Below are 10,169 nucleotides of genomic sequence, written 5' to 3'. Positions count from 1 at the left end.
ACAAGCTTTATCATTTCTTCGTATATATGGATTGTAAGCACTGAACAGTCATAAAAATTTTAAACAATTTAAATTAAATTTTTTCCAGTTTAATAGCTAAGCCAGTCTGACTTTGAGTTCGATCAGTTTTGGGTATCCCAATACCAACCTCCATTTAACTTCAACAGACACAAACAAAACATTTAAATCCGATGCATATTAATAAATATTCTTTATTATGTAAATTTCGCACATTGCGCCCATCATTACATCCAAACATCTTTATTATGGATGTTTAATCTTTCTGTAAAATCTTTTTTTATATCTGCATTGGTACAATAATTTTTTCCACACTAAAATTGTCACAGTCACGGAAATGATTTAGGGAAGAAAAAGAAGACAAAGAAATGTTTTACAAACAGTACATTAAGACTACCAACATCTAACCCTACAGTCAAGGCCTGATCATTTTAATAACTGCGTTCCTAACACCCTGCTTACTAAACAACATGTCACAAGAAGAAAACAAAGTGAGCAGTGATTGGTTGAGAAAGGAGTTTGGAGTGAAAGATGAAAACCATGTAACTTTTCCCTAAAGTAGAATATCAAATTTGACACCCAAATACGGCGCTCAAATATTTTACCCATTTCAAACTCCCAAATCCATGCTTTGAAAAACACCTGACAATGCAGAGGTGATCATGAGTGTTTTTATGGACTATAAAATAAGCGTTAGTGTGTGCGTGTGTGTGTATGGACTCTAGTTGACGCTGGTGGCGGAGGGCCACTCGCCTGTGCACACGCTTGAGCGGCAGTATTTGGTGAAGCGGTCTTTAAGGTGCTGTCTGTACTGGTCTCGTGTACGGTAGAATGACTTGTTGTTTTCTACGAATGACTGGATCTCATCCGGTGTCAGACAGTTCTCGTCATCTGAGGTCACTTCAGATTCATTCTGTTAACAAAGAAATGAGAAAAACACCTGAATATCACACTGGTATCAGTTTTAGACAACATGCATAAAGTTGACATCCTAGTCACATAGCAGCAAGTGTTCTGAACACCTGAACATTATCAGACGTCTGATTCATCAGCTTAGACTCACCAGTAACTCTATCAGGCTCTTGGCACCGCTCTCGCCGTGCGCACAGGTGTCGGGTACGAGAGGCTGATTGTGCGAATGTCTTCCGCTGCTGAAACTCACTGATGATTGACAGCACAACACAGAGCAAGATGTGTCTTTGCTACAGCACAAATGTGATGAAGACTCATTGACCCCAGCAGATCCAGAACCTCTCCTGCTGTCTGACGTGCAGCTCTCCTTCACTTTAGATCCCTGTCAGAGAGGAACCGATCACAACCTTAGTAACCGACCTCTCATTAGACAATCAGTCACGCTAAACAGCAATAAAGTTCACTGTCTAGTACTGGGCTTAAAGGTAGGGTAACACATTTTGAAAAATGCTAACGGTAGCCACCTAGCAATGAAATCACGATCCCACCCTCCATTCAAATCTCCATCCAAAGTCACGCCTCTTTCAAAACACATGAACACGCACAGATCAGACGGTCACGATCACAACTTTGCAGTACAAAGTGAATAACATTATCAAAATAACCAACATAAACAACTGGTTTACATCAGAATTAGTTAAAGCTCACTTTGGTTGTGTAGACATAGTAACATAACTATATCGTTCCGCTAATCCGTAAACGAACACAAATTTCATAAGCAACAGAATGTTTCATCAAAGCAGAATATCTGAATCCATCTCAATACAAACATATTGCGTACCTACCTTACCAAAATAAACAGTGCAACGACCCTTTCAGACCCTTTGCCTCCTGCAGCTGTTTGCATCTCGTGGTAAAGCAGTAAAGTTACCGATGTTAATTTGGGTTTTTGTTCTTTGCTGATCCAGGCAGTTTTTGCTGTTGTTGTTTTAAAAAGACGTCTTTCGTTTTGTGGCGCTTGTGCAGGTTGTCAATTCAGCAGAAAAGTTTGCCATTCTCCCTCGGTTTACAGACAGGAGGTGAACGCGCAGACAAGCTGTGCGGTGGCATTCAAATTACGTTTACGGATGAGCGACAAAAAAGGCAACGTCCGTTCGGACCGAGATCTTTGATTGGCTGAACATTTTTTGGTCCTACGCCTTTCACAGATGACATACATTTCTACAAATACATTTAAACAACTTAACATAGTGATTGCTATCAGGATGTGAGGAGACTTTTAACCAGCATAACTAAAAATGTTTCTGGATCAAATGAGACACCTTTGCCTTTAATAGGAGTACTGATCCGTTTACTCACATGTTCACTTCTGCACAGCGAGCCCTTTGTTTTTCTTTTCTTCTTTTTGCTCTTTGTGTGTTCTTCTGAGTTGGCCCAGCACTCCACACAGCTGTCCACAGCGTCCTCCTCTTTCTCCTCTGAGCAATGCTGAACACATGAATATTCACCTGGAGACAAAATTCATTCTCATTAACTCCTTCACAGACTGTATGATGCTCGTGGCATTTGAAACTGGCAGGAGCCTGCTACAATCTGACTGGAAATTTCTACGAGTCCAAGGTTCAAAAGAAGAAGAGAGTCTTCACCTGTACCCGTTTCATCATGGTTGCACATGCCGTCAGTGCAGGCCACATCCGAGCCCTCCCTAGAGCCCGTCTCACTGCCCTCCAAACTGGAGCAGTAGCCACAGTCACTGCCGTTACTGTGGGGCAACAGTGCTAGCGAAGCAAACACAAACGCACCGATCAGATCATAGTTATAGATGCAATGCACGCTGGGTATTTGGTTTCTATGCATCGCTAGTACACACGTTCTTTACCTTTCTTTGTTTTGGGGGAATGCAGGATAGAAGCTACAGGGCATGTGCAGGAGGAGCGTTCACTAGAGATGATGACCTCCACACTGCCCACAGACTCCTCTCCACTGCCATATGACTTACAACCTCCATCCACAGACTCGGATGAACCCTGAGGAAAAAAGAGATGATGTAATGCACAAGTGTTACGTATGAAAGAAGGTAACAAGTGTGAGAGTTTGGTTGGTATATATGAGGTATAAGTCTGTGAAATCCAGATTGAAGTCTTATAATCTAATGATAAGATGAGGAGCATCCAAGTTTAATTTCAATCTTCATGTCGTTACCTGCCGGTGATGAGAATCAAACCGGCGACCTTCATGTTACAAACCCGACTTCTCTAACCACTAAAAGCTGGGTTTTCACAGGCAGGGTCACATACTCTGTATTATTATCTCCTGCCTTAATTAGACAGGAGGGGACAGGAAAGTACAGGGTGGAGAGAGGGGTACAGGATTGGAAAAGAACCTTGAGCCGGGATTCGAACTCGGGTCTGCACCATATGTCACCATCGGCTCCGACAGTATTATTTTCTTAGGCAGATTAGATTACATAACATTATGTAGTAAATATTGAAGCTTCAGCTGGTCTTTACCTCATCAAGACTTTTGTCCTTCTCATCCTCCGCTTCTTGTTCGATCATATCAAATCCACACTTGTTTTTACGTCTGTTCTTGCGCTTTTGCCTCTTCTTCTCCTGCTTGAGTTCTTTTGCTCTCTCCTCCTCCGAGAGCTCCTCACAGAGCTGTTCAAGTCTGCTGATACCCTGAACCCTCTCCACTGTCATCTACACACACACGCACACGCTGGTTAATGTCTCACAAGAGCTTCTCACAATCAACAGGACAATATCATATTTACAGCTATTCAAAGCGATAGCTCACAGTGCATTCAACCAATATTTTTAGTGCAACACAATGCACTATCATTTAAGCTACAAGAACAATATTTAACAATTTTGACAAGTTAAGGCACAAATGAAACAATAAAATACATTTAAAAGTGGGATTACCAAATGGTGCTTTTCCATGGCATGGGTCAGGTCATGTCAGCTCACTTTACTTTGGCTCGGTAAGCTTTTCCATCGAGTTTAGTACTTTAAAGTGGGAGCGATTATAGGCGTGTGATTATATTTGCATTTCCTACTTCTGAGACATCATACAAAAAGAGGGAGCAATGTTGGAATGCAGTGTTTCCCATACATTAATTTGCTTCAGTCCCCCACAAAATCTAAAATGACCACCACGAATAAATGTTTGCACATCCCGTTTATATCTTAGTTTAGTTTCTGTACTAACACCCGCGGCATCAGTCGTTGCACTCCGCTAAGCCTCATTTAAAGCAACACTAAAGAGTTTCCAAAAAAGTTTCAGTCATTCATCCACTCGAAACAGGGTGAACGACACTTTCACATTCGCTTTGCAACCCTCTATCGACCGAAAACCCCACTAAAGAAGTTTCCAACGGTCGGGTCGTAGTCGTGTAGTTCGAGTTAAAACTACAAAAACTTGCTTTACGGCAGACCTACAATCCAATCAGAGCCAGCTATGCTGTAGTATTTACGACAGTGGTAATGAACAATTACGCGTCTAACCTGTAGGGGGAGCAAAGAGCAAAAACTCTTTAGTGTTTGAGCTTTAAGTTGCAAAAATGCCGTGCATACATGCGGGCGTGCGCGCCGCCACAAACTGTAAGTCTGAAAAATGCTGGTTTGGTGTTCCTGTTTCTCAGCTTGTGGATGCTTTTTAATATTAACAAGGAGTTTGGCAACTTACAAAAAAGCAGGACAACAGGTTTGCTCGAGCGCACACACACGAAGGTAGGGGTGGGCAATAAACCAGTAGATATGACATCACATATGCGTCAAAATTCCCGTCTTTGCAAAATCCCCATTAAAACAACAATTTAAGGCTTTACAGAAAGTAAAACAGCTAAAAGAGAAAATGCAAAACGCATGTGTAACAGCATATTAGTTCCGGACTTTGGTCTTAAAGGGGAAGTTACATAATTTTGCTCCCGTCTGTTACTCATGTTTTTGTGAAAATCTCTCACTGCTCTTGACTAAATCACTTTTCTTCCTGTTTATCTTCAGTAAGCTTGAATTTTGCTTGTTTTAATTTTCTTTTTTATGCATAAGTTTTTTTGTGAGAAATGATGAAAATTCTATGGCATTACATATTTTATTAACATAAAAACTTTATTAAAAGATAAAAACCGTCTACCGTGATACATATCATTATCATAATATAAAATTTATCCCATTCTCTTAGACCAATCAGTGATCTACAGTGTTTTAATATCAGAATAGCTCGCTTGGTACTAAAAAAAAAAATTATCGGGTACTGCGTGCTGTGCCCAGTGGAAAAGCCCTCAAAAGTGAGCTGACCCAACCCGTGGGGTACTATGCAATGGAAAGCGTCTCTTTAAAGGATAAAAGACAGAAAGTAATTGCACAGGAGCTTAGAGAAGGCGGCAATCAAAACCGTTGAATGACAGCGGCATCACCTCAAAGCTTTTTCGAAGTGCATCAATGCCCAGATAAAAGAGCATCTGCCACGTTTGCTCCTCTGCCCGCAGCTTCTGCCAGATCCTGTGGAGACGCTCGTACAGGTGAATGCCCAGACACGTCAGCACCTCCTCCTGAGCGATGTCCATTGTCTTTGCGTGTCTCTCCCTTCGCCTGTAAAACCATATGTAAGGCAATGAGTTATGAACTCAGACAAATACATACACACAAAATTCCCATTGTGGACCGGAGCACTCACTCGTAACCCCCTGCGAACTCAGGTTCTGCTCGGCCCAGTAAGTGAGCGATGAAGTCGGTTTCACAGCAGACGTGGATGTGACGCTCGTGAGGGCAGCAGCGTAAACCCTCGTACAGGGCGGCGCAGTAGCCTTTCTCTTTACTGCAGTCCAAATCCCCCACCAGGATGTTGTATGCCCTCAGCACCTTGTTCTTACAGTCGGTACAGAACCTGAAGACGTGATCGCAGAAAAAGAACGTAAGCATCATCAGATAAAAAACTAAAGTGGTCATCGATCAACTCACATCTCTTACCTGTGTTTGCGCAGGTAGGTCTCCAGAGTCTCCAGCAGAGAAGCGCTATCAATCAAAACCACCTCATCACGACAGTCCTGTGACATCAGCTCCCACACGTCCATCCAGCTGCCGCTGCACAACAGAAGCTACGGTTATCAAACAACTAGTCACAAGGCCCAAATATGACACTGGTAGAGTTATTTTAGTAAACTAGATGTGGTTGTGGTGTTTAGCACTAGACTCCACGGATCACACAGCTAGAGATTCATTAAGTGACTTACCCTAAAGGTTTGGGCTTGTGCGTGTCTAAAGAGTGCAGCTGACAGCGTTTGTTCTTTTTACTCTTGGGAATAGCATCGATTACCGTATTTAACTTTGACCTGAAACAAAGACAACAAAAAACATACACAAAAAGCACTGAATTATTAGTATAGTAACATTTTCTTTCTCTCTGATCAAATTCTAACACCCTTTAAGCTGCGCAAATTAAAATTGAAAATCGAAAACACGCCAGTTGAAACGTCAATTTCGCCCAAATATCCGCAAAACGTTTTTCAGGCAGTTTGAAAAATAAATATATACTGCATGCAAAACTGAACTAACTATAAAAACAACTACATTTTAGGCTTTTAATGCATGGATAACTCGCCTGCATCTCCTTAAGAAAATCTCCTTTGAAAATAATCGATAGTGTGGTGGCTGAAAAATATGTAAACCTGCTAACATCCATGACTTTTGGAATGACTTATCACAAGAGGAAAAATGACATTTTAGTCGTATAACATTTCACTTAACGCAGTCATTTCTCAATAGTTTTTATCGACATTAAGAAAGTACTGCAAATGTTTTGTCCAAATCTGTAATGAAAACCAAACTAATGACATAGAAAATTTAGCTCCAATACAACTGCCTTTAACTTTTAATGAACCCTGAAAAACCTTTTTTAACCAACTAGGAGGCTCCAGAGTATGTATGTGAAGTTGTAGCTAAAAATATCGTATAGATAATTCATTATAACATGTTAAAATTGCCACTTTGTGGCCAATTTGTAATTTTTGTGTGCGTCCTCTTAAATGCAAATTAGCTGATCTCTGCACTATATTGCAGTGCCATGGTTGGATAGTGCAGATTAAGGGGCGGTATTATCATAATAAGATCCCCTTCTGACATCACGAGGGGAGCCAAATTTCAATGACCTATTTTTTCACATGCTTGCAGAGCATGGTTAATCAAAACTAAGTTACCGGGTTAATCTTTTTCACACAGAAGCCCTGGGGACCCAATTATAGCACTTAAACATGGAAAAGGCAGATTTCCCCCAGATTTTCATGATATGTTTAAAGTTAGAGATAAACTTTGCAGGATGGATGGACTTCAAGATTGAAGTTTCTACTACAAGCCCAGCCTTTCCTCTGTGTGTATCACTTACCCATGAACATAAAAGAGTGCATAGAGTTTCCTGGGGTCTGTGATGCACGCTCGTGTCACCGAGAGCACTCCAGAAGATCCCAGGGTGAGCGGCTCAAGAGCAAAATGTCCAGAGTCCGTGAGCTGAGAGAAGAGACGCTCCACGCTTCGTCGGCAGCCCACACACGGCACAGACTGAGACAGAGCGCTGAACACCTCTCGAGACATCACCATCAATGCCATGTTCAAATCCTGCTGTTTCAGCAGACTGTGATGCTGATGAAGAAACAAGAATTTCATTTGCACTTTATGCCTCAGTCAGCATCAAGAAAATATATAATTCACTGAATCTTACGTTGTAAACATGTCCAGGTTATATCATACAGGGGCGGTTTCTTGGACAGGGCTTGCCCTAGTCCCAGACTAAAATGCACATTTGATCTGCATTACTTTAAAAAGAGTTTGTGCTGACATATCTTGACCAATATTATTGCCATTTTTTTGTCTCAAGATGCACACCAGCATCGTTTTTTGTAAGGTTTGTTTGTAAAAACTACTTTAAAGTCCTAATATAACGAAGGCCTAATCCTGGATTAATCTAAACCCTGTCTGGGAAACTGCCCAAAGTGCTTATTGCCAGTATTATTATGGTCATTATTATTATTATTATGAATTCAACAAAGCTCTTGTAAAGCAAAACTGCTTTTTATACAAGTCTTCACCTCATCTATGTATACATTTTACAGTGAAATCCAGGTTAAAGTCTTAATCTAATGATGAGATTTAGAGCATCTGAGTTTGATTTTAATCCTTGACATGCTCTTAATTCAGTCAGTATTAAAGATATCAAGGTTATATTTTCACAGGATGTATTTTACATTATATAGGATGATTTTATGTAGAAAACAGTCAATCACAAATAGTGTCAATAGCTGGGTTTTCACAACCAGCGTCACTGCCTTTATATGTACAAATTGTTTCATTACTGAATGCTTATTGAGTACTCCTCATTTTTATCATGCAAAATATCTTTTTTACATGTTTACATGACCCAGCACTGGGACAAACCCAACCTGTTGGGTAAAATTAACCCAGAAAATGTTTATATTTGACCCAACAAGATTAAAACACAACCCAACGGGTTCAGGGTCGTCCCTTTTTGACCAGACATGTTTTAGACAGATAGATTTCATGATATTCAACTAATAACATAACATAACGCATATTGTAAAAAAATCCAAAGAAAGATAAACACAAACTTATTTACCTCAACAAACTGCTTCATTTGTGAGCTGTTGATCTGATGGCTGTCAAACTCCAGGACACTGTCAGGGAATTCCATCACCATCTACAATAATAACATCATGACATTTATTTGTAAGTTAGTAACTCTTTTAGCGTGTATATTTGAGTATTACACTATTGCTCAATTTTAGGTCCATGATTTACTACAGAATCTATATTTGAAATGCTATTATTAATTTGTTGAATAATCAGATTTGGTTGATGAAATCACAAGAAATAATCATTTAGTGGGAAAGGTAATGAATAATGTTTATATAACTGTAATAATTTTTACCGTGAGCGCATCATCGATGTACAGGGGAATCTGGCGTGCAAGGAAAAGGTAGTCCTCATCTCCATCCCTGCAGACAGCCACCAAACGTGCCATGTCTTTCTCAAGATCTACCTGGAAAGATAGTTAAGATAATTTCTCATTTACCTGTCTATGTACGATAAGATAATACTTTAATAATCCCCAGCCGGAGAAATTTGAAAAATTCCAATTTCATTGTAACTACATGCAAATGAATATAAATGCACATCATACTAGATCTCAATGTGCAAACAGTATCTGGCTTCCCAGCAACCCTTGAGCTTTGCTAGGGGATTATTAGCTTATACATGCACTCCTATCTGAATACAGAACCTTTAACACTCACTATACTCATCTTTACTGCAAGTATGAATGAAATACAGCACAAATACACAGATATAAAACACAAGTAGTGACTGTTTCTTCATCAGTTGCGCTAGCTGAAGTCAGAAGAGGTCAACCCAAAGCAAATGCTAACACTGAGATGCTAATCACCACCAAACCAGCTTATGTAACACATTAAAATACACATTTTACATTACACTCATAATATCAAGCTTGACAGCTTGGTTGCCACGACAACGTTGCATAATGAACGCCGCAATAACTGCACTTATATCACCTCCAATGACACAGATGCTAATTAGCCTGCTAGCTAAATAAATGCACAAACTCACCTGTAGAGGAGCTTTAACGGGCCATAATAAAATGTACAACGTTTCCAAATATTAAAGCGAACGAGTTTTGAAAAATATTAAATGGAAGAGACAAATTTGTATGTTAAAGTGGAGTTTGCACAGGTTAGCACACGGCTAACCTGTGAAACTTTTTAGCATGCTGCTAGTCAACACAATAGCTTCCGTTTGACATGTTTCACTGCAACTTTTAACCACGGCAGCATGCACATCTGTATGCTAAACCTGAATATTGATATTTAAAAATATTAACTGACAAAGATGTGCTGTCAAACATCTACTTTGTCTGACGGATTGAGCTGTACACCCTCAACTGTAAATCGACCTATTCCGGGTTTATCCTCCTCGTGACGTTACTCCTGCGCTGTTTATACATTTCTACAAGCTATAAAGTGTTAAAATAACAAACTGCAGCTGTCGTACTCACCTGTTTGCGAAAGTTGATGCTTTTTTTTAACAAAAACAAACAAGTGCGACAGAGGCGTATGTGGCAGGCGAATGTTCTATGACCTTTGGCCCCCTAATACGTCAGAAAAGTAGTTCCGGGAACTGCCATGACGTGAACAATTTGATTGACATTTGGGA

General features: G+C 40.1%; 1 protein-coding gene across 2 annotated transcripts; it reads right to left on the bottom strand.

Moving 5' to 3' along the window:
* Nucleotides 1-194: 194 nt before the first annotated feature.
* Nucleotides 195-10,141, bottom strand: ggnbp2 (gametogenetin binding protein 2). Of its 2 annotated transcripts, none has more exons than XM_065251153.1 (14): nucleotides 10,012-10,141; nucleotides 8,872-8,982; nucleotides 8,560-8,640; nucleotides 7,315-7,568; nucleotides 6,167-6,265; nucleotides 5,904-6,017; nucleotides 5,611-5,820; nucleotides 5,351-5,525; nucleotides 3,441-3,632; nucleotides 2,810-2,957; nucleotides 2,577-2,708; nucleotides 2,290-2,438; nucleotides 1,082-1,312; nucleotides 195-931 (listed from the first exon to the last, which is right to left on the bottom strand). In XM_065251153.1, exons 2-14 carry the CDS (start codon nucleotides 8,962-8,964, stop codon nucleotides 740-742), a joined length of 2,070 nt encoding a protein of 689 aa, XP_065107225.1. In that variant the 5' UTR covers nucleotides 8,965-8,982; nucleotides 10,012-10,141; the 3' UTR covers nucleotides 195-739. The 2 variants fall into 2 exon arrangements, with proteins under 2 accessions (XP_065107225.1, XP_065107226.1); XM_065251154.1 differs by having other exon boundaries at nucleotides 2,583-2,708.
* Between the last annotated feature and the right edge of the window lie 28 nt (nucleotides 10,142-10,169).

Source organism: Paramisgurnus dabryanus, chromosome 5, assembly GCF_030506205.2.
Source record: "Paramisgurnus dabryanus chromosome 5, PD_genome_1.1, whole genome shotgun sequence".
NCBI classification, from domain to species: domain Eukaryota; kingdom Metazoa; phylum Chordata; class Actinopteri; order Cypriniformes; family Cobitidae; genus Paramisgurnus; species Paramisgurnus dabryanus.
This window is presented reverse-complemented; position numbering and strand designations above follow the sequence as displayed.

Bases quoted from the DNA above. Each gene is read 5' to 3' on its own strand.
- ggnbp2 (XM_065251153.1), bottom strand. From the start codon at position 8,964: ATGGCACGTTTGGTGGCTGTCTGCAGGGATGGAGATGAGGACTACCTT. The intron at 6,266-7,314 runs GTAAGTGATACA...TCTTTGTTTCAG, and splicing joins GCACTCTTTTATGTTCATGG to GTCAAAGTTAAATACGGTAA. The intron at 932-1,081 runs GTGAGTCTAAGC...CTTTGTTAACAG, and splicing joins AGAGCCTGATAGAGTTACTG to AATGAATCTGAAGTGACCTC.